This window comes from Drosophila albomicans, chromosome X (genome assembly GCF_009650485.2).
Source record: "Drosophila albomicans strain 15112-1751.03 chromosome X, ASM965048v2, whole genome shotgun sequence".
In the NCBI taxonomy this organism is placed as follows: Eukaryota; Metazoa; Arthropoda; class Insecta; order Diptera; family Drosophilidae; genus Drosophila; species Drosophila albomicans.
In genome coordinates, this window is record NC_047627.2 from 16,398,215 (window position 1) to 16,422,817 (window position 24,603).

General features: G+C 38.5%; 2 protein-coding genes across 2 annotated transcripts in view; both read right to left on the bottom strand.

Moving 5' to 3' along the window:
• Positions 1–7,929: 7,929 nt before the first annotated feature.
• On the bottom strand, positions 7,930–9,262 carry LOC117577860 (succinate--CoA ligase [ADP/GDP-forming] subunit alpha, mitochondrial). Its single transcript, XM_034262809.2, has one exon. The coding sequence runs from the start codon at positions 9,144–9,146 to the stop codon at positions 8,157–8,159; it is 990 nt and encodes a 329-aa protein (XP_034118700.1). The 5' UTR covers positions 9,147–9,262; the 3' UTR covers positions 7,930–8,156.
• A 9,985-nt stretch (positions 9,263–19,247) lies between these two features.
• The window catches only part of LOC117578284 (uncharacterized), a 99,534-nt gene continuing 94,178 nt past the window's right edge, over positions 19,248–24,603 (bottom strand). Inside the window, 3 exon segments of the mRNA XM_034263725.2 lie at positions 19,248–21,430; positions 21,433–22,059; positions 22,141–22,462. Of these exon segments, the coding sequence (XP_034119616.2) occupies positions 20,484–21,430; positions 21,433–22,059; positions 22,141–22,393 (1,827 nt within the window). The 5' untranslated portion in view covers positions 22,394–22,462 and the 3' untranslated portion in view covers positions 19,248–20,483.

The following is a 24,603-nucleotide window of genomic DNA, read 5'->3' on the forward strand; positions in this document are numbered from 1 at the left end:
GCTCATTCGGCTTTTGGATAGCGGTTTTTAGTGGAGCATAAAAACCGCAGAGTCTCAGCATGCCACAAAGTCTGAGTGTTATTGCCACAGTAACCAATGCACTTTGCAACTTTGCCACTTCTTGTTTCCATCTCGCGCTTAACAACAAAACAAAAAACTGACGTAACAAACGCAATGGTCATCTGCAAATGTGTAGTAACTTATGTTTGAAAAAAAGGCAAATGCTTCTTAACAGATTACTTCATCTATAATTCAGTGCTGCAAAAAAAATGTCATTTTAGCATAGTAATTGCACATGCATATTCGATGTTCTCGGCCTTCGGTTAGCATTTAGTAGTCTTAATTATTATTTACTGAACGAGTCTACTGCATCTTAATTACTGCTATTTATAAACCTATTTACATATAGATTGTTTTATTAGCTTTCGTATTGCAAATCTGCAAAAAAAAAACACAGCATACTTTTTTGGGCAGCGCATTTTATTTATATTTTGTATGTTGTTGTTAACAGAATACTAATTAAATCTAATATTAGGTATATATATTCTGGTGAGTAGAGTAGAGTAGAGCTTTTATTTAATTAATTTACTTGTGTTGAAGCTAACCAACTGCAACTCAGCTTCAATTAGCTGCGTGAAATGCAATGTTAAATGGGTTGAAGAGCCACTTTAAGCTCGTGTCATTAGCATTCAACTGGCTCTTTTAAACTTGATTAAAACTGCATATTAAAACTGCGGTTTGTCAATGTGACACCCAGCTCTCTGGGTGGGTGCCAAAGCAAGTAAGAGTTCAGCTCTTCAACTACATACAACTACATATGAAAGCCTTCTACATACTCTTTAAACTGCGTTGCTTTCTGGCATTTAGGGCGTAACTGTTAAATAGGGTATAGTGGATGACGCTTGCTGTTGTGGGTAAGTTTCATGTCTAAAAATTATGCATAGACACTTGACGAGCAGCTGCCTGGGGACTGGTTAACTGTCGCATGTGGCGTATACGCAATGTCAGCAATTTTTTCCCCACAAAATTGCAAAAATTTTCAACAGAATTGCGATGCTTTTTGTTGTTGTTTATTTGTTTTGTTGTCATGTTTATTTATTTTTTTTTTTGTTTTGGTTTTTTAGATTATTTTGTAGTTTCAGTGGTTTTTTGTTCGACACAAACTTTATTAATTGCGACAGTGAAGTTCGCAGCCGCAAGCGTCCCTAATCCAATCCCCAACAACCCGGGCAACTATTAAAACGCGCAATGTTTAACTTTTCCTTTTTTTTACCCTGTGTTCCAAAATTGACCAAGAGGTGTTTTCACTACTAGGCTTTCACTAACTACTTCAGTTATTAAATAGGCAATAAATTAATATTTTACTTGATGCAAAAAGTCTCTTAAATTTAGTTTGAAGATAAAGTTAAATTTCTTATTTTTCAACAGGGTATTTCACAGTGCAAAATATTTCAATATAATATTTGTATTAAGGTTTTTAATGTATTTTTTTTTTTCAAAATGTTAGATTTGTTTTTGCATATTTAATTGAATTCCTCTCACACATGATGTTTTGCTTTTAGTCATCACCGCTGTCGCTGTCGCTGTCGTTGTTATTGTTATCCTTCTCTTTGCTGGCAGTTATTGTTGTTGTTTTTGTGGCTTTTTGTGGTCAGCAGTCAACGAACTTTTCTAATTATTTGCGCGCTAAGCATAAAAGTTGACAGCTTTTAACCATGTGCTGGTAAATTTGCATAGTTTGCAGCTAACATTCAGCTGAAAGGAGACAAATTCACACCAAAGAGTCGGAGAATTATCCTCAACGCCAAGTGTAAAGATTTGCTTAAATTTTAATCGATTCTCTTTATTTACGTGTTGTATTGGCAATTTACACGTATTGTGTGTGTGTGTGTGTGTGTGTGTGTGTGTGTGTGTGTGTGTGTGTGTGTGCACATTAAATCATGTGAAATATTCAAAGCCCGAATACACACAATGAGATGCAAATTGTGGTAAACTTCATTGCATAACACATTGGAAATCATTAGTAATCATTGAAAACAACATTGGTTATCATTTGCCATCGAAAACTTGTACAGATAAAATCTCAATTGTCATAATTGTCGATTCAGTGACAGCTAAAATCCAAAGTTACCTACCTACCTCCCTCCCTTCCTCAGTATTTCACCCAATTACAACAGGAGTTTATATTCTCTGCTCCGTTCCCTTCTGTCTCTGTCTGCTTGTGTGTGGCACGTGGAACGTGTAGCATTTCATTTGTTTGCATTTGCAGCAAAAATGGAATACAAAATAAACGTTGAGCAAATGTATCTGTGATGGGCTTGCTTGGTTAGCTTAGTTCACCCATCGAATGAGCCAAAATAAAAAAAAAGAACGAGTAAGAGAGCTAAAGTCAAGTGTGCTTAACTGTGAGATACCCGCTACTGATTTCCGATAAAAGCAAGACAGCGTGGTATTATTCTTTAAATATACCAACTAATACTAAAATATTCCGAATGCCAGACTTTTTCGCCTTATCTTAAATAACTTTTACGTACAGATGGACATGGTTTTATCGTCTCGGGTGTTGATCAAGAATATATAATTGATATGGTCCGAGATGACTCCTTCAGCATGTCAAATACCCATCCATCCTGTCGGTATCGGGTATAATAAACGAGGCCAAGACCTACTTCTCTCTCTCTCTCTCTCTCTGTCTCAATGTGTGCAGCATGTTCTGCATAAATTGACAGAAATTGTTTCGACTAGCTGTGCATGATTCCCTTCTCTCTCTCTCTCTCTCTCTCTCTCTCTATCTTGATATCCTGCAGACAGTTGAAACAGTTTAAAGCGCGCTAGTATTTCGAATTTGCTGCCCAGTGGCCAGCTTGTATTCCTTCATCTATTTTTTTTTAGGGTGACAACGTGCTACCCGAATTTAGCAAGAAAATAAACCAATTTGGCTTTTCGAACAAAAATGTGGTTGCGATTGTTATATCAACATTTGGGTTGCAGCAGCAAGAAAAAGCGGTAAAACTTTCCAATAGTTGCAATTAAATGCAACATTTTGGGGTTTTGTTTGCATTTGACACATCTCTCCACCGCACCGCATCCTTTTCCTTCATTTGCCTTTCTCATTTTTGCTCTCTGTTCGCTTCCTTTTGGGTCTTCTTGTTCGATGTGTTGGCAGTTAGTTTAGCTCGAAGGCTTAGTTTTCAATTTGTTTGATGTGTGTGCGGCGGTTTAATAAATGCTTGTCAAATTGTGGCTACTCGCCTCCTCTGATGCCACAATGACAGCCCATAAATTGTACAAAACCTTGTGTGCCACTCGATTTGCTTTACTTTTTATACCCACTAACCATAGGGTAAAAGGGTATTATAATTTTGTGCCTCTAGGCAACCTAATAAAGTATGTATCTTCTAGATCAGTGACGATAACGATAGCCATACTCGTCAGTCCGTATGAACATCTAGATTTCAGACTAAGGGTCTAAGTAGCTTTAGCTACTTGTAAATCTGGTATATTTTGAATGTTTTATTTGGAATATATAGTATAATACAAATGCTAGTATAGTATTTGCAGATTTTCAGTATTTTTTGAAGATATTTATTTTGTATATTTTAAAATTAATACCGCACTGTTTTGCTTTTAATAAAAATGAGAAGCGGGTATCTCACTGTCGAGTACACTCTACTGTAACTTTCTTAGTTGGTTTTTATACCCGCTACCCATAGGGTAGAAGGGTATTATAACTTTGTGCCGGCAGGAAATGTATGTAACAGGTAGAACAAGGCATCTCCGACCCTATAAAGTATATATATTCTTGATCAGCGTCAACAGCCGAGACGATATAGCCATGTCCGTCTGTCCGTCTGTGTGTCTGTCCGTCTGTCCGTATGAACACATAGATCTCACAGACTATAAGAGATAGAGCTATCATTTTTTTTCGACAGCATTTGTTATGTTTGCACGCAGATCAAGTTTGATCAAATTTTTGCCACTCCCACTTTCACCCCCACAAATCAGAAAAATCGAATAACATGCGTAATTTTAAAGCTTGAGTTGCGAATTTTGGTATATACAATAATTACTATAGTAGTTATGATTCCTGAATTTGGTTGCGATCAGATAAAAATTGTGGAAGTTATTAAAGAAATCCTTTTGTATGGGCAAAAACGCCTACTTACTAGGGCTCTTAGTTACTTTGGCCGACAATGTGGTACATTGTGCCGTCTATGGTATATTTGGAATGGTGTACTATATCGATATACCAAACATATCATTTGGTATATTTTTAGTATTTTCGGTATATTTTGAAAATGATACCGCAATATTTTGCCTTTATTAAAAATGGGTAGCGGGTATCTCACAGTCGAGCACACTCGACTGTAACTTTCTTACTTGTTTTTTTTTTTTTTTTTTTGTGGCAACTATTCAAATGAATTGCTAATAAATTGATAAAATTTAAGAATGCTTTTGTTTTTTAACTTTACACTTTTAAGCAATAAACTGAATTTGCTTTAAATGCTGGCATTACAAAAAGTTTCCAATGTTTTCGGGCTCTATTTTGGCATTTAATCAACCACCTTGGTTTCGACGGTTTCGGCGAACACGATTAGCAACCACAAGAAGCACTTAGTCGACCTACACCAAGTGCCAACGTTTGTAAAGTCTTTGAAAACCAAAAATCGAATCGATTGCGTGAAGGAGAAGGGCACAAGAGCAATTTACTCGTTGTCGATTGTGGAGGAGTGTAAGCAGCAGCAATTGTACCTTACTTTCTTTTTTATTTTAATTGCTTTTCACTGTTGCTGCTGCGGTCGGTGGGCTGTCACGTTGCCTCCTCCTCCTGCTGTCGTTGGCATCTTATTGCGGCACTCGCCGAGACACTTGAATAGCATTATCTCTGGGATGACTTAAGAGGATAATAGAGAGAGGGCACATGGTAAAATGTGCTCATTGTCCACTTTGCAATTAAGTTTCGACTTTTCCAAATGAAAAGTGAAGAGTGCTTTTCACACACACACAAACACACACATACACACAGCGAGTATGATTTAAATGGAATAAATATACACACCAAGGAACGAGACTTGGCACACACATGGATTTTTAATAAGGAAAATGCATTTGTGCTGGCAGCTTGGCCATAGAAGTGCGCCACTTGCTGGCAAACTGACTGACTGACTGTCTCTTTCACTCACTCACTCGCTCTCTTTCTCTCGCTTTTCAAATGTCTGTCTTTCTGTCTGACTGTGTGTGCTGTGGCATTTGGCACATTGCTTTGAAAAGAAATAACTCACAAAAATACACGTAGCTCAAGTGCAGCGTTGACACCTAAGCAGCTGGCAAAAGAAACCAGGCAAATACTTTAAGGCTCGAGATAGAGAGAGCGAGAAGGAGGAAGAGGGAGAGGGAAAAGGAGTTGGCAAGCGAAAGAACTTTTTGCCTTGCAGTGTGTGTGTTTCTAGAGATGGAGGCGAGACTCGCTTGTCTCGGTCTTTGAGGGGCGTGGCTGCTACATGGCTCCTGGCATTTAACAGTTGTTGAAGCCTGGCTGCACTTGGCTTCCCTCAGTGCTGTTGCTGCTGCTGCTACTGCCTCTGACTTTACTGGTCTGATTTTGAATTGCTTTTAGTTAAATTATGCGCAGAAGAGAAGACAGACAGAGAAGTAAGAGACGAGACGGGGCGAGGCGAGGCTTGTGCAAACACCTGAATTTTGCCCGACATCAAATGATTTAAATATTTGTCAAGTAGTTGGCCGGGAGTAACGGAGAGCAGCTGCCAGTTGACAGGAGCGCGCAATGTTGCGCATACGCCGCGTGTGACGTCAATTATCTACATAATTGCTGGCAGACAACAGAAAAGTAACACCAACAAACAAACAACAATAAACAAACAGCGAAACAACTACAAACAACTCGCTAGCAAGCTGCCAAGAAAGCAACAAACAAGCTGAGTAGAGCAACAAAAAAAAAAAAAAAAAAACGAATGTGCGGTAATTAGTTTATAGCCAACAGTTAGGCAAAACATGGAAAAATGGTGGCACGACATGACATGCAGCATGGCAGTGCGGCACAATGTGGCACAGTGGCATTGGCAGCGGCAGCGGCAATCGCACCGCAACAGGGTAAACAAATGCAACACCCCCGCAACAACAACAGCAATTCAACAACAATAAACAACAACAGAACAACTGAAAGCAACACGGTAACAAAATTAGCTTTCTGCCTTTAACTTGGCGTTAAAGCAAATGAAAGTCATGCAATTGCCGGGCGTCCAGGACCATATCATTCTATAAAGGGAACGAGTATGTATGTGCTATGCATGTGCTATGGAATAGTGGCAATAATGAGTCGAGTCCACACCTCGTTGACCCATAAAAGTGCAAGTCAGTGTTTGCGCCTTTGCTTATCGATAACTGCATCTAACTATAACTATGAGTATTCCCTTGTAGGCACTTAGTTGATTATCCAAACGAAACGAAGGGAGGCTAACGTGTAAGTCTCGAATGTAGTGTTGGTAAACCTGTTTGCTTTATCGATAAGCATCGATAGTTTCTACAAAGTGTTGCATTGTATTTATATAAAAAATTGTAGTAGTTTTACGTACAATTGTTGTGAAGTTTCTTTCAATTGATTGAAATGGTTCCGACGGATAAATTCTGACGGTAATGTCTGAGAAAACAAAATAATTTAAAACCAAGAAAGAACTCAAAACAAAATATGATAAATAAAACAAGTAAGAAAGCTACAGCCGAGTGTACTCGACTGTGAGATACCCGCTACCCATTTTGAATAAAAGAAATGTATTTTGCGGTATTTTTTTAAATACCGAATATACTGCAAAAATGCTAAAAAATATACCAAATGGTATATCGATATAGTACCGCATTCAAAATATACCATAGACGGTATAATATACCAGATTGTCAGCCAAAGCAACTAAGACCCCTAGCAAGTAGGCGTTTTGCCCATACAAAAGTATTTCTTTAATAACTTCAATTTCTATCTAATCGCAACCAAATTTTCAGGAATCATAATACCTATAGTATTTTTTGTATATACCAAAACTCGAAACTCTAGCTTTAAAATTAGGCTTGTTATTCGATTTTTTTGATTTGCGGGGGCGGAAGTGGGCGTGGCAAAAAATTTCAAACAAACTTGATCTGCGTGCAAACATAAATGCTGTCGAAAAACAAGTAAGAAAGCTACAGTCGAGTGTGCTCGACTGTGAGATACCCGCTACCCATTTTAAATAAAAGCAAAATATTGCGGTATCATTTTTAAAATATACCGAATATACTGCAAAAATACTAAAAATATACCAAATGGTATATTTGGTATATCGATATAGTTCACCATTCAAAATATACCATAGACGGCACAATGTACCAGATTGTCGGCCAAAGCAACTCAGACCCTAGTAAGTAGGCGCTTTTGCCCATACAAAAGTATTTCTTTAATAACTTCCACAATTTTTATCTGATCGTAACCAAATTTTCAGGAATCATAACTACTATAGTTATTATTGTACCAAAATTCGTAACTCTAGCTTTAAAATTACGCTTGTTATTTGATTTTTTTGATTCGCGGGGGCGGAAGTGGGCGTGGCAAAAATTTGAAACAAACTTGATCTGCGTGCAAACATAACAAATGCTGTCGAAAAAAATTATAGCTCTATCTCTTATAGTCTCTGAGATCTAGGTGTTCATACGGACAGACGGACAGACGGACAGACGGACATGGCTAAATCGTCTCGGCTGTTGACGCTGATCAAGAATATATATACTTTATAGGGTCGGAGATGCCTCCTTCTACCTGTTACATACATTTCCTGCCGGCACAAAGTTATAATACCCTTCTACCCTATGGGTAGCGGGTATAAAAAGTACAAATATAAATATGAAATAGACAAGACTGGGTTTAAAAAGAAACATATATAAGAATAGATCAGGAAGCGCAAAACTATTATTTCTTATTGATCGCAATTTTAATACCATTTAAATGACAATTTCTGGTTAAACTATTGAAATGCTTGTGGGTAGCAAAAATTGGCAAAAGCAATAAATTTCATAAGTGCCAAAAAAGAACATTGTAAACTTCCAAGAGCAAGCTTTCCTATCTATCGTATTTGTTCATTATATATGCCATTGTGCATACCTCTTCTTCTTCTCTATTTGACCAGCTTGCGCTTAACCATCTCCTGGTGCAGTATCTTGCCCATGTGACATGGATTGCTGGCCACAACGACGCCAGCAGCCTCCAGAGCTTTCACCTTATCCTTGGCCGCACCCTTGCCCCCCGAGATGATGGCACCCGCATGTCCCATGCGTCGTCCTGGTGGCGCCGTCTGGCCAGCTATAAAGGCGACCACAGGCTTCGCTTCGCTGCCAGAGTTTTCGGTCTTGAGGAATTCGGCAGCATCCTCCTCGGCGGAGCCGCCAATCTCACCAATTAGTATAATGCCTTTGGTCTCCTTGTCGTGCAGAAAGATCTTGAGAGCATCAATGAAACTGGTGCCGTTGAATGGATCACCGCCGCAGCCAATGCACAGTGTTTGGCCCAATCCCGCCGCCGTCGTCTGATGCACTGCCTCGTAGGTGAGCGTGCCAGATCGCGACACAATGCCGATCATGCCACGCTTGTGTATATCGCCGGGCATTATGCCGATCTTGCACTGCTCCGGCGAGATGATGCCCGGACAGTTGGGACCCAGGAGGCGACTCTTTTCCTGGCTATTGAGCATCTGCATGATGCGCACCATATCCACCTGGGGAATGCCTTCGGTGATGACCACAATCAGACCGATCTCGTTCTCAATGGCTGCACAAATGCCCTCGGCAGCCGTGGGGGGAGGTATGAAAATTGCTGTAGCATCGGGTTTCAGTTCTTTGACCGCTTCCTTCACATCCTTGAAGACCGGTTTGTCCAGATGCTTGGTGCCACCTTTATTGGGCGACACACCACCGACGATTTGTGTGCCATACTTGAGGGATTCTTCGGAGTGGAAAGTGCCGTGTTTGCCAGTGAATCCCTGCACCATCACTTTTGTGTTCTTGTTGATCTTCAGATTGCAAATGGTCTTCGAATAGTCGGACTTGCTGCGCATTAGCTTGTGCGTCGACTGAGCTAAGCGTTGAATGCACCGGCTAGTGTACGACATTGTAAATGTTCTCTTTACGCGGCTTTTTTTTTAATCTACTTTCAAGTATATTCTGAGATTTTGTTTCGAGCTATCGAAATGTGTTGCCGAAACAGTGTGTTACACAAAAATGAACTGAGAAATGAGAGAAGCGAGTTGGGAAGTTGAACAAACACACAGGTTGCTTTGATGTTGGAATTTATTGAATTAGATTTTGCTTTTTACTTTGGAAAACATTTCACAATTTTTAGATTTGTTCTATATATTTGGGCGGTGTAATAAAAGTTTTCAATTGAAAAATATTTGTATATTTTTTATCGTGTGTGTGTTCAATTTGCGGCTTGCAGATTAAAGACATAAAAGTTGCAGGACTCAACTTTCACTTTTGATATCAATTGACTTCGACTGATAATCCAAAGATCCCACATGGCTTCTCGAGTTGCTGCCTCCACAAATATCTTAGTGTGTGCTTGTGTTTGTGCTTAACTTTCCACTGTCAGAATAAATCATAGGCGAAGCAACGTTTGGCTTTTCCTTGGGTTCAAATTGCTGGTAGTTTCCTTCTGACGTTGCCATTGTTTTTGCCGATTGCAGGTTGCAATTCCAGGTTGCAGTCTGCCGTGCCACTAAATTACTTCATCGCACACAAATAAAATATCAATAACATCAAAAGTGTAATAAATCATCGGATTGCTGTTGTTGCTTTTCACCGAGTCGCTCTTCTACAGCATCATCTCTATCACCTTCCTCCACTCCCTCACTGACTGATTCACTGACTCACTCGGCCATTCATTCATCCATTCATTCATTGGCTGCCGCGTTTTTGGGTTGGCGCTTTCCATTTGATGCGAACGCCTGCCGTGAAATGGAAAATGCAAATTTCCCATGTGCCCCGCACAAAAGTATGCAAAACTGGCCCCCCAACCGAAACCAGAAGCAGAAAACAGACACAAAAAAAAAAGCAAAAAGAAAAAAAATCCAATCTAATAGCAAACTTTGGCAGCACCTTTTACTTTGCTCATAGTTTATATTCTTTTTACACATTTTCAGCTCACTTCTTATTTTCTGGTGGCCTACTTAAATATTTATGCGGTATTCTTGTCTTTTGCTTTTGGCGTATTCAAACTCTTCTTTGGCTCACTTTCCATTACTCAAGTGTAAATTGCAATTAATCTATATTAAGAACTGAACTCTACAACTTGTTTGTCAATGTCAAAATTAAATGCTTGCAGCGAAATTAAATACTCGTTTCTATGCAAATTTCTAAAGAGAGTATTTAAAGCTCATTTCAGCTTTAATATTATCACAATTGATACGCAATTAAAGCTGCTCGAGTGAAAAGATAACAATATAAATTGTTGCTGCTCTAAAGTATTTTAATATACATATATTTATATATATAAAAAAAAAAACCCGTTGATGTTTTATTTGAAAACAATATGCATTATTTAATTACATCAAATTTAGGTCATGTTGAAAAGAATTTGCATTGCTGTGTGCTTAAAATTAAAAATCAACATTAGTACGTGAAATGCTTTTCAAAGGACTTTGCTCGCAAATATAATAAAAACACCTGACATAAATATATTTGAATATATATATTTTGATGAAAATAAATACGTCAGGTTGAGTGCGTTCGACCATGAAAATGAAAGCAAAACTTAAGTGTGACTAATGCTTAAAATTAGTGAGAATAATAAAGAATGCAAACCGTTTATTTATGTTCATGATTCTATTCCCCTGTTTGCTTATTTACATTTCTTCCCCTCTGTTTGGTAATGGAATAGTCACTAAGTTGCAATGTATTTGTTGACAGCTTGTCTTGGGTATATTAAATTATTACATTTATATTTTTAAAGAAACTCTCTGAATGCAATAAAAATAATATATTCATAGAATTTTACAGCACTCTTTAAAGTCTTTACATTCTACATCGAATGTACAAAGCTACAAACTATTCTTTCCGATTGAAAAGTACCAGGCCTACCATATTATAATATTATAAATCACGATTTTTTGGCAATATTTTTTTCTTTATTCAACATAATTCCCTTCAAGAGTGGTAAACTGATTATAGCGCCATCTATGTGTCATGTCGGGAACCTTTCAATTGGCCTGTTAGTTGCTAAACCTGCATAAAATGTTATTTTTTTCATCTAAAGATTTATGAAGTAATTGAATATAAAATGCTATTAAAATAAAGTATTAATATTTTTAGGTATTTGTTAGTCGAACAATGTTATAGATTATGTCTTAAATTTTTGTCGACCATTTGTTTTTACTAGTTCACAGTTGGTGGTTGACAATTTCCCTTTGGCAATTGGTTTTGGGGCCCGTTGACAATGGAGCATTTATGAATTTCGTTTTCAATTTGGCGCCTGGGTCCGCAAAACGAGCAGCTATGCCCAGTGATTGTTGATTTTAATTTATTATTGTTTATTGATAAAATGTGAGCAGAAATTTGCATAAATCGATGAACAATGGCCATGCATGGCGTATATAGTTAGCCATGGCCACAGTCAAAATGCAAAATGCAAAATACGAAATACGAAAATGCAACTGCAATGCGAATTGTGAATTGCGAATTGTGAATACGGCGAATGGCGAAAGCCAGGCAGCAATTTAGATATTTATTGCATTTTGGGAAACGGAGCAGTGAAAAGGCTGCTGATCGGGGGTGGCAGAATTTCCGCTGCTGCAAAACGGTGATGGCCATGCATCTGCTTGCAACATTTGGTGGCACTCTCTCCTTCTTTTCCTCTCCGCTCTCTCTCTCTCTCTGGAACAGCCGCTGTTTGTGCTTTTGCTTTCAATTTCCGCACAGCATTTTACCCAATTAAATAGATTTTGCTTTTGTTTGTTTTGATGGCAGCCTGAAAGTCGGGATATGAGCAAGTGGCAAGTGGAATGAGTGGTGGAAGGGGCTGGGTGAACAGGCGTTAACACAATAATGGCCGAAAAAGGGATGGCCAAATGGTTGGCTGGTGGGGGGAATCGTGTTGTCGTTGCTTGCTTTTTGCTGCCAATGCCAGCATCTATTTTCTAGCTGGCATTTAGCGGAAATCGTATGGTTGCTGCAGCCCCAAAATGAGCAGAGTCCACAGCAAGAGCGAGAGCGAGCTGGGCAATAGAAACAACTGTGGGATGACTTGCTGCCCGTTTTTTGTGGTGGCGATTATCAGGCTCACACCATGGGCTCAATTATCAATTGCGAAATCATTTTAAAACACACGCACACACAAATTCGACGTGCATTTTTGACATTCAATTTATGGCATTTGATTGACAAGTGACACAAAGTGAAAAGCATTTGCCAAATCAGCATTAGTTGCAGTTGGTTCATTTAAGTGCAGGAATAGAGATTTGTTCGCATATGAAATATGTATTTTAATTTTGTGAAAGCACTCATTTTCATTTATTATTTAAATTATTAAAAGGCAATACTAGAAAGCTCCCACTTTTCGCTCAATTCAATAACGTTTACTTCCACTGTGCAGCATTTCCGTTGCCTGGCTCTTTGCTTACATTGCTTGCACATAGCCGGGAACCAGGTTGTTCTTGTTCCTGTGGCACAGACACAATTTAAACTTTTGCATTCTTTCGGCATCTTTTTGTTGTTCCGACTATATCCCGACCCATTCAGATTCAGCTTCAGTTGCAGCCTCCACTCTCATAGTAGTAGTAGTAGTAGAAGTAGTCCTTGTACTAGTCGCACATTCAATGGCTGCAAAACTTTTGTTTATCTCTTAACGTTGACGCTAAGCACCCAATGCCAATGTGCCCAACAGTATTCCAGTTGCATCCGCGTGCCTCCTCGCCTGCCTATCCCCTCTTCGCCCCCCCCCCCCTTTCAACTCTTGGTTAGCCGTGGTCCAGATCTAAACAAATGGCCGACACCAAACTGTTTTTCTCGATATCCGTTTGGGATTTGTTTCACAGCAAAAGGAAACTTGGACGACAGCTACGTTGCAAATGTATCTAGATGTTTTTGTCTTTCTCTGTGCGAGTGTGTGTCTGTATTTGTATGTGTGTGTGTATGTGTATCCATCTGCCTATCTATCTATTTAAAGGTAACGCTGGTCGGTTGCTAACCACATGAATGAGCTGAGCCGCACACCTAACTCTATTTGGCTCAATATTGAATCGAGCTCTCTCTGCTGACTCTCTAATGAGATACAAGAATAGATTTCGTGACGAGCTTTTCCAAACTGATTGCAGCAGGTGATTTAAGGCTAACAGAATTTGAATTAAACACATTCTTAGACTGCATACTTCCATCTACTTAATCAACTAATGCAAAAGTTGAGCTTAAAGTTTCAACTGCAGCAAATGAATTCATAAAAGCAAGTTGTTGTAATGATCCGCCGCTCTCCGTGAAGTCTCAGCGCTGCAATCTAGTTAGCTTGGCAAGCGAAATGTGATTGTGGTTGTTATGGCATGTATTATTCGTATAACAATCAAATTTAATAAAAGCTATACATATTCAGATATTGCCATTATTATGTACCTGCGGAAATACTCTAACTTTCGATGGGGTAATGTCGAAGCTATCTAAAGAGAGAAACAAAAATGTAATGCTTACTATTTCGTGCAATTTCAAATTAGAATTCAAAATTTGGCAAGTTTGTTTTTAATATTTACTATTGTTTTATTTTTCTCTTTAAGTACAAATTTAAAGTTTTGTTTAATTTTTTAGTACAGTAAAATTTGGAAATAATAGTTTTTGTAGTAAAGCAGCTAAGTTTTCCTATTTCATTTAAATTAACACTAGAAGGTGCTTAAAATTATTTAAAAGTTTATTTTAATTGATATTCTTAATAGTAGTGATATTTTTGAATTAGATTGTTTATTTAATTAAGTTTTAATTTTTATGAAATATTTATTTTATAATATAGTTTTATCACTTTTGCTTCATTCATTATGCAAAGCACAAATTAAATATAATTTTAGTAAAACTTTGAACTGCTTTGAAATGGTGTTCTAGTGATATTGCTTTAAGTTAGTTAGTTTGAATTAGATTCTCTATTCTAATATATAATATTATAAATACATTTTGAAGTTAACAAATAAATTCTCACAGCTTCTTCTAGAGTATTCAAGCAGGCGACTGAGCAACTTGAGTTTGTACATCGTTTCTATCTGCACTTTTTACTGGTATTCCTTTTGAAATTTCTGCAGTGTTTTGTGGTTTCCGTTTCGTGCTCGGCACACTTTGGTTTGCTGCTGCCTCAGTTGCCAGTTGCCAGTTGCCAGTCCATTGTGCCCCAGGGTGCCCAGCGTTGTGGGCTGCTTGTGCCTTTTGTGTGTGTGCCCCGCTGCTTATGCATAATTCTTTTATCTCATCCACACCGGGCTGGAGGAGTCCACACTCTGGCCCCTTTCTTTTGCTGTGGCCATTTCTCTCTGCGCTGTTTCGCTGTTACTTTGCTTCAGTTGTTTCGTTATTCGTTATTCGCTTTTGGTTGTTTTTTTTCTCTGTGGCAGTTTCTTCGCTGCTGTACACATACAAATAGTCTGCTCAACCGACGTCGTTGTCGTTGTCGTTGCTATTGATGGCTTGTTTACATTGCGCCGTGGCCGCGCTCAACTCCCCGGCCATTTGTCTATAATTGACTAATCGACAGCCAAGGACCTGACACAGCCTGGGCTGAAAAAGGCTAAAAACTGTGTCACTGTGACGTTGCCTGACTGCCTGGTTAAGGATAAGCTCTTTAAATCCACTAAACAGCCAATCTCTGGCCACAAGGACAGTCCAGTCAAGCACCGAACATTGAGTATACGACACAAAGGCTGGCAAAACGAATTAAATTAGCGCTGAATTCCGTTCTCAATTAAGCATCGTCTGTGCCTGTATGTATGTACATATGTGTGGGCTCCATCTCTCTCACACATGCAAAGGAAATGTGAATACGCCCACACACACACACAGGCACACAGGCACACACATAGAGGCAATTGAGGACTACTTAACTCGTATGCTGTGGCGGCTGAAATGAGTGGCAAATATTGGTAGCACGAATTAGGCATCAGACGTTACTAGACGGGTTGAATTCCACTTGCCTGCTCTTTCTCTCAGTGTGGTTAATTAGATTGCGAGCCATAATATTGAACGAATGTATGGGTGTGTGGGTGTGTGTGTGTGTGTGTGAGTATGAGTGTAGGGTTAACCACTTGAATTGACGGCAGGCATTCGAAACGCAGCCACGTTTGAGGCCGCGACTTGCATGCACATTGCCTTTTACATACACACACACACACACAATTATATGCATATGTGTGCGTGTGTGTACTACTACACTTACATGCAATTAGCATTTGCTGTTTGGTCAGTTACACACAGAGCGAAAGAGCGAAAGAGAGAGAGAGAGAGAGAGAAGCGTATTATGCGCTGCCAAAAATCAAGCACCACACGCAATATGCAGCTGTTAGTATGTATGTGTGTGTGTGTGTGTGTGTGTGTCATAATTATGAGCAGCCTTACACATACGTATTACGTATACGTATATCCTTATGACCAACATGCTGAATGTTTAACTGGCAGTTTCCGTTTTTAACTGGCACGTTGATTGGCTTGCCACCTAAAATCAAACCTTTGCGCACAGTTGAATGCAAGCGAAAATGAAAATGAAAATGAAATACATAATTGATGCTGCAAAACTTGTACAGTTTTGATTAGGTTAGCTCAGCATGTGAATGCGGTTACAACAACACCCATGAAATAAATATTAAAACTGAGTCAAGTTTTAAAGCTTTCGCTCCTTTTCTGAAAATTTCAATTGGCTCAAAAAATAATGAACTTCAAAAGTAAATTCTTTCTGCATACAACAAAAAAAGAGAAAGCGTTTCTCTACAATCGAGTGTGCTCGACGGTGAGATACCCGTTATCCATTAGATAAAGAATACCAAAGGCTATATTCGGCATATTGATATTGTAGTACATTCAAATATATCATAGAGGACAAAATCAACTACTACTATGTTAAATAAGTAAGTGTTTTTGTTTTTGTATAAAAAAACCTGCCAACTGAGCAGAAGCGCAAAATGATTTATTACCCACAATTTATGCAGTGTGAAAAACGCCATTAACGCCATATTTATACGCAATCTTTGTTTTAATTAACAACTAACATATGCTGGTATGGATTGTCTTTTTAAATAAATGTAGAACTCGTGCTTAAAACTGTTGAATTTAGTTGAATTAAAACTTAATTTAATGTATGATATTCAGCTTTTATTATTAAATTCTTGCTTAACTTTAAGAAATATAATATAATACAAATAACTATGTTTGCCATATTGTGAGGATTTCGTTATTTAATACAATTGAGTTGCAGAAAACCAGCTGAAGTGAAAATGTATTCATATACTCGGCGTCTTCAAATTCTGAACGTTTTTCTGACGTACTCAAAGAGCAAAATGAAAATGTATTTTTAATTGCCTCCGGTCAACTCTAAAATAAAGCAATGGTCAAGAAGCAGCATTTCCATAGTTTCCCGCTGGGCTCTCGAACATAATACCACACACACACACACATGGAAATATGTATGTACTCGTATATAGTATATGGAAATTGCATCGTAATTGCACATTTTAATGTTGCATAGTTTTTAAGCCAAAGCGCTTAATGTCTGGATTTATGCACATACATTATGTATAAATAGCTAGCGCCGATTCCACACTATATAGTAGAGTAGATTTTAATTAGTTGGCCACATTTTGTTGGACAGTTTTTTGTCAAAAAGTTTTAGCAAGTGAACCGCACTAAATAATATTATCAATAATTAATGTGCTATTTGCTGATGTGCATATAAATATATAGTAAGTAGCTGAGAGGATCTGATATGGACAGAGGTGTGTAATTCGCCAACAAAATGAGGCCAAAATCATGGACCATAAACTCAAAGAGAGAGAGAGCTGGAGGTGTGTTAGATAGACGGGGCACGAAGCAGTTTAATAGGTACATATTCATAAAAGGATATGAAGAAGGATATATAGACTTATGCGTGCGTACTTAAACCTGCCTCATCATGCAGCGATGAGATTTCACTTAACGACTGAGACTGACTGACGCACATGCAAAACCGAACCCAAAAACCGAAGCGAATGGGTTGCTTGCCTTCTCATCTCTATGGCAAGGACTCACCGAAAGGGAGTCTGTGTGTGTGTGGCCATATAAATAAACATAATCGTGAAACAAGGCAAAGGCAACTAAAATGCTGCGGAATTTTAATAGTTCACGTAAATGGTTTTTGTGGTGTTGGTAATGTTTATTAACCAAGTTAAGCGCCCAAACGTTGCCGTCTTCTTCTTCTTCCCATGGCATCGCCCATCCCCCTAAAAAAAGGACTCGAGTCCTCCTGGCGAGTGAAGCGTGTTTAATGCTCACTTAAGTTGCGTTTATACAAATTTCTTTGGCTCCTTGGTTGCCGTCGTGCCCCCACTGTCGAAAGAAAACACCGACCAGCTTCGTACCCTGTAACTTTACTTTTTACTTGACTTCCTTCCGACGCTTCCTGATGATGTGCACAACTTTTCTCTCTGTCTGCGTGTGTGTGTGTGTATGTGTATGTGTGTGTATGTGTGGCTTAAGGTATTCCTTGTTTTTGTTTCGCACTGACTGCGCGTTCCCGCCGCCAAGTTGTGCGTAAGTGGATTCATTTATGCTCCAGAATAAATGCTTTTGTTGTTTACATTCTTAGAAGTTTTATATCTCACGTCTCTCTGCGCCACACTGGACGAAGCGCGCGTAAGCAAAAAGGATGCCAAGCTGGCCCCTTCCCCCTGATGTTGTTGGGTTGGAGCCAACCATTCAAGTGGAAGAAACTCTTGGGTTCTCTTTAAGTGAGCGTGTGCATGTGCCTCTGCTTCTGTTTCGTATTTTGTTTGCATGCCTGAATTCAGGCAAAATTTTTCGTCCGAGTGCGAGTGCAATCTGAAATCACAGACTTTAAGCTAACGGCGGCAATTAGTCTGTCAATGCACAGAGTAGAGTGGAGTCAAAGGGGTTGCCATCTAAAGAGCTCATCCGGTTACTTAAATGAAAGCGACACCAGCGCGATTAAATATCTGCCGACTGAGACTGAAAGGAGAAGGGATTGGGTTACTAATGCCCGGATTGTTTTTTAAGCTCCTTCAAGTATGCACATTAATAGGTAGATATTTAAGGCTAAGACTCGAAACGAAGCTCACGCAAAGAGCTTAAGAACTTTAAGTACCTTTTTACCTAATGAGATGCAAATGCTTCCACAAAGCTGATTTATTATTTATTACTTACAACTTTTGTTATAGAAGAACAAATAAAAATAAATAAACGAGTTACAATTTTTAAAATTTTTATTTTTCAATCACTTGTTTTCATATCAATTATTATTAGCTAGGCAAAAAAAAAATGGGTTCGGGTTCCATCATATAATTATCAACTAACATTAATACATTTATATATCTATATATAATTATAATTATATATATTATATATGTAAGTGTATACCTATATTTCCATGCATATATAAGTAATTAAATTTAATGATAGATCTGCTTTCGAAGATCCATGTGATCTAGTGCAATAGTGTTTAAGTATCTGCAACCTGTTTGTTAGACATCATCTCATCAAAAATCAACGCTTATGCAAAATCTAAACAACTTTCGTTTTGTTTCATTTTTGTTTTGTTTTTTGTTTTACTTTTTCATCTCATACCAACAATTTGACTAAGCTGCTAAAATAATTATAAAAATAAATTGTGTTGATAAGGAAATGATTAGAAAATTGAGTACAAAAAATAGATATACATACATATATTTTATCAGTTGCTTCAATTTATATACAAAACACAAAGAACGAACTATGCATAACTTATATTTATAGGACAGAATTGAACAGGACGAAACATAAAAAAAAAACTTTAAAAAATAGTTATAAGGAAATTGTGAATAGTTGAAACATAGTTTGATTGAGCAGCTTGCAACATTTAGTAGATGCAACTGATTGGTTTCGATATTTATTACAATATAATTTTAATGTTTTTTTTTCTTTCTTTTTATGTTTTTGTTTAACATACTCATATATTTATATATATAATTATTATTATGCCTTTTTTTGATTTTAAACAATTTAGCTATTTACAGTTGTTTTTTTGTTTTGTTTTGTGTTGACAATTTATTATTTTTATTGCTTAGCATTTAATGATATTCGTTAGCTAAGTACAGTTAGAAGTGGCTTTGTGTTTGGTTTTTTTTTGTATGTTTTTTTGTTTGATTTTTCTTCCCCATATTTTGTTTATTTTAGTTAATTGCAGTGCAATCCACAACAATTCTAACTAATCGATAATATCAATTGAAATTTGCTTGGCTTTCGCACAGTGTTGAAATAAATTTTTAAAATTTGTTTCAATTTCACACGAGTTTTGTTTGTTTCATTTCTTGCAATTGTATCTAATTATTATATAATAAACATCATCAGTCTTGAACTTAGTATAGGTTTTTTTTTTTTTTGTTATCTTTATCTTCAATGTGTGTCAGTGTATGTGTGTGTGTGTGTTTGTGTATATGAGTGTGCTTTCCATTATCTTTTCCCATTACTCAAAGAGAGAGAAAGAGAGAGTGGGAGGAGAAGGCTTGTAATTTGTAACGTCTTTTGTGAAGAATTCTTACATACAACTAACTGCATATAAACGATTTTAAATGTCTATATTTATAGTATGATTAAATGTGTGTGTGAGTGAGTGTGAAAGTATGTGTGTATCTCTGTATAGTACAGTGCTTTGTTCAGTGCAGCTTTTCCGACACCTTGATGTGATAGTCGCTGCCTTTAAAACCCTAAAATTACAATTTAAAGTTGAAGGCACAATTTCAAAAGTGTTTTCATTCGCTTCTCTTGTTTCATTTTTGTTTTATACACTAGCCAAGTGCGTATTTATATATATATATGGTATATATATAGTAGATATATATGTATGTTTTGTTGTATGTATAGATAATAGTTGTTGATACAGGCATATGATAAGTAAGTGTACATAGAAAAATAACTAATTAAATATTTATATGGTAGGAATACTACAAAAATCATAATAATCGTTAAGGTAAAAGAAGATGAAATAATAAAAAAAAAAAACAAACACTCTTTTCCTATAATACAAAAACTGAACAAATCGAGTTCTATGCTAAGAGGGGCGGGGACGGGTTCAAGTGTTATTTTCATTTCTTTACTTTTTTTTGTGTTTTTCTTTCGATTTGATTTGTTTGTGTTTGACTTGCTTTGTTTTTTGTGATGTGGCAAGGAAATCGCCCTCAAACCTTAACTCTATCGCTCTCTAGTTCCACCTCTCGTCGAGCTGTCGTCTTTTTTTTTTACCAGCTCGCTCACTAGACGAAAAACTCCTCGTTGCCCAGATTGCCGCCGGCTGCCGCTACCGCTGGATCCACAAACGGAACCGACGGTGGTTGCCATGGCCATGACCAGCCGCCGAGCAGTGTGAATCACCGTTCCGTCGAGTGCGTTGTGGCGCCACCGCCCAAGCCGCTGCTGCTGCCCCCAAAGCCAGGGCCGCCGCTGCGCCTAAAGAAACCCAACGTCTCGAGCGTTTTAATCGTGCGTCTAATTAACTCATCCTTGTACTTCCAAATCGTTTTGTCCTCCACCGAATTCTCGCGATACTCTTCGCAGCTCTTCTTCAGCGTCTTGACGCAATCGGCGCGATAATGCTGCAGCTGTGCGTCCTGTGTATCGACCGGATACGATTTGCATACGCCGCCCAAACAGCTCAACGGAAAATGATTGTGGAGCGTGAGGACACGTTCGGGATCATGGAAGCATTTCACATACTGATTGGGTTTCGTGTAGTTCTTGGCCCGATGCACATGCTGCAGCATATGCATATACTTGGGTATATCCTTGTGCCAGCCGTGCTCGTGCTGCTGATCGTCGAGGAAGTAGACGTTGCGGAAATTGTAGCTGTGATAGCCATCGGGTTTGATTTTCAACGATTCGGGACGCACTTTGTCCATCAGCTCGGACCACAGCACCGAATTGCCTTTGGGCATGATCACCTCATCGATGTCGAGCAGCGCAATATAATTGTACAAATAGAGATTCTTGTACAGGCAATCATTGTAGGGTATCACCTCGTTCTGTCGCTTGTGATTCGTTTTCTTGGTCAAATACAAATGCTGAAATCCAGGCACATTTGGCTGACCGCCCGGCAATGTCAATGGAATCACTTGCACTTTGCCCTCCTGCTCGTAATGACTGAGCACTTTGGTGATATTCGGATGCACTTGCAAATTATAGAAATAGATCTTGTCCGCCCCAAAATGTTGAGCATTTCGATCCATTCAATTAGTCGCACACTCAAATCATCGTAGAGGAAATCCAAACCTTTCACACACACCGCGAATCCCTTTTTCTGATCATCCGGTGGCCGATTGTAGATCACACGCAAATTGTTGGTTGCCGTGTCGCATTCCTTCTCCACCATCGACACCGAACTGGGAACGACGCCGTGGAAGGGTTTGGGTATCTGGCAGGCAATCAAATATGGCTGATAGATGCCCTGCTTGTAGTTGCCCCATTTGTTGTACCAAATGTACTTGTACTCGAATGTCTTCACAATGAACGGCTCCTTTTGGCCATCGAACCAAAACTGGCAATAGGTCTTCACCTTTGGCTCGATGCGATCGATCATACCCAAGATGCGCACAGTGGGGCCAAGCAGCGAGGTGCGACGAATGTCGTAGTAGGCGCCAAATAGCTGAAATGTACCGTTTGAGGTGCGCAACGTTTGCCAGTAAATGTTGTTGAATTCCAACTCAAAGATCGATGGGTATTTGGCGCATGTCGATGATTTCTGTTGCAGAAAATTCTTGTTCTTGCTCCAGTATGCAATGGGCAGCGATGGTATCCGCGATTCGACATCGCGCACCAACTGATCGTCGTCCATGGCTGCCAAAGTAGAAAGTAAAAAGAATATAGAACATAAGCAAAAGTACCATATTTGAAGATGTTTTTTGGTTCACAATTTACCTGTGCGATTGTCGACGAGTATCTCGCTGGGATCGAAATGATCGGTGGTCGTTGATGTGGTTTCCGCATAGCGTAGCATGTCCTTTTGTAGCAGACTGCGTCCGTTAATTGGCAGCTGTTGATATTCCTGCGGCACCTGATGATAGTCCTGCGGCACCAGATTTGTGCCATGCATCTTGAACAGTCCAATGATGACAAACGACCAGACGCACAGCGAGAACAGTATCTTCAGTATGACCTTCGAGTGTGCCATTGTTGTTGTTGTTGTTGTGATTGCGTCTGTCTCGCTTTCTAACAGTATCTCTCACTCACTTCCGTTTGCCTAAAATAAGAAGAATGAAAGTAGGAAACGACATTGAACAATATGCATACATAAAAAAACTGCTGCCTACTTTCAGGCTGCCGCAACTAAAATTCAAACGCTGGCGTTTGGCAAATTGCTTTGCATTTCTTATCGACGCGCGTTGCCCATTTTATGCTTCTCGTTCGCTGGTTCCCTCTGTGTCTCCTGCTAATGAAATGTCGTCATTCATTTTTAATATGACGGCCAAAACCGTTTTGCCATTTCCGTTTCCAGACGCAAAATGTCAACTTGAAAATTGCGTGTAATATTTCTCACACAGCTGGGCAAAGGAGACCCGAACCCTTGGGCCCTTTGGACACTCGACAGTCGTCCATCTGCCCTTTTTCCCTAATGGAAAACAATCCGAACGCGCCACAAAATGTGTGTGTGTTCTATGCTGTGTTGTGTTGTGTTGTGTTGTATTGGGTGAGCGACTCTGCATACCCGTTGTAAATCATTTGGCTAATCGATAAGTGCGGGAGGGTTGAGACCAGTTATCGCCGTTGGTTCATCCAAAGGTTAGGCTGACAAATGTGAACGAGCCTTTTGCGAGGCAATCAATTGAAATTCTTCTAATATTAGCATCATTCATCGATTCAATCGATTTAGACTCTGACGTTGTTAAGGCAAAGACAGAACGCTATATAAACTGATATCGTTGATCGAATACGACTAAGAAAGCACTTTATAAATATGCTTTCATTTAATAAATTTATGTAATTGTTCAATTCTTCTATTGATAATATAATATAAATTTATATTGAATTAAAGATGAATGTCATACGCAATATTTAACAGTAACAATATGTCTAATATCATAGATGCTAGTATATATTATAATTTATGTAGTTGCTCAACTTGTCATTTCAAATAATATGAAATATGAACTCTAATTGGTTTTATAATCAATATTGATCAATTAAAATATTTTCTGTTGCAGATAAATTATTAATTAATTATTTTTATTTGGTATATTTTGTATTGCGAATTTATAAATTTATGTAATTGCTCAGTTATTATATGAAAATATGAATTTAGTTAGAATTTACATTGATATTGACATATGTTTACTAGTTGTATTATTTATTATAAGTTTATTAGATTTTTGTAGTTGATTAACTAGTTAATTGATGTTGTATGAAATATAAATTTAAATTGCAATCAGCATCCATATTTATTATTATTGAGGTAGGTATATTTTGTATTATAAATTCATATATTTTTCTAGTTATTTCACTGCTTAAATGTTCATAATATATGATAAATTTAAATTAGTATCATATGAAATTTTAAAGACCTACAATATTTTGTGTTGTGGCCAATTCTTATAGATAAATGTTGTTATATTTTGTTTTGAAAAATTTCATTGATTGGTATTTAAAATTGAAATAGAATTGTGCAATATGTATATTTGTTGCTGCATTTGAAGCTTGTTGTTTGCTTTTCCCAGGTCAATCGTCTTCAATTGAGTCTTGTTACTAAGCTTGATGCTTATCGTCTACCCCCCCACCCACCTACACATTTGCCTTTGGGCTGCTGTCCTCTGCATTGACAACATTGCGGTTGCTAGTTGCACGCATCGCAGTGGCAGCAGCAGCAACAGCAGCAGCAGCCACAGACCATCTGCAGTCTTCAGGCACTCGCCTGGCTCATTTTTGCTCTAACACGACACTCTTGCACTTGGGGCGACAATCTGTTTGTCTATCTACGCTTTGCATCTTTTGTGTGTGCCGCCTGTCGCACGATGTTGGCGTTGGCGTTGTGACTGTGGCGTTGGAAATGAAATTGGCGTTGCCGCTGGTAATGTTCTAGCTGCTGCTTGGAGATGTGCTGGGTGATGGGTGTTGACTGTGTGCGTGTGTGTGTGTGTGTATTGGTGGGCCTGTAATATTTATGACACTGCAAAAGCTTTACACTCGCTGCTACTTCGCAATGATGGAGCTTCAATTCAGTTGCAAGTGCGAGTCGACTGTCGACTGACCTGCCTCGAGGCGCATTTTGACCGAGCTCCATAAACAAAAGCTGGGCCAGCTGGGCAACCAGGCAGCTCTCCATTCATAGCTCAATTTTGTCTGCAAATTGCAGTGTCTGTGGCAAATGGACGACAATGGACAATTGAG

Excerpts from the sequence above, each read along its gene's own strand:
- LOC117577860 (XM_034262809.2), bottom strand. The coding sequence starts at position 9,146 with ATGTCGTACACTAGCCGGTGCATTCAACGCTTAGCTCAGTCGACGCAC.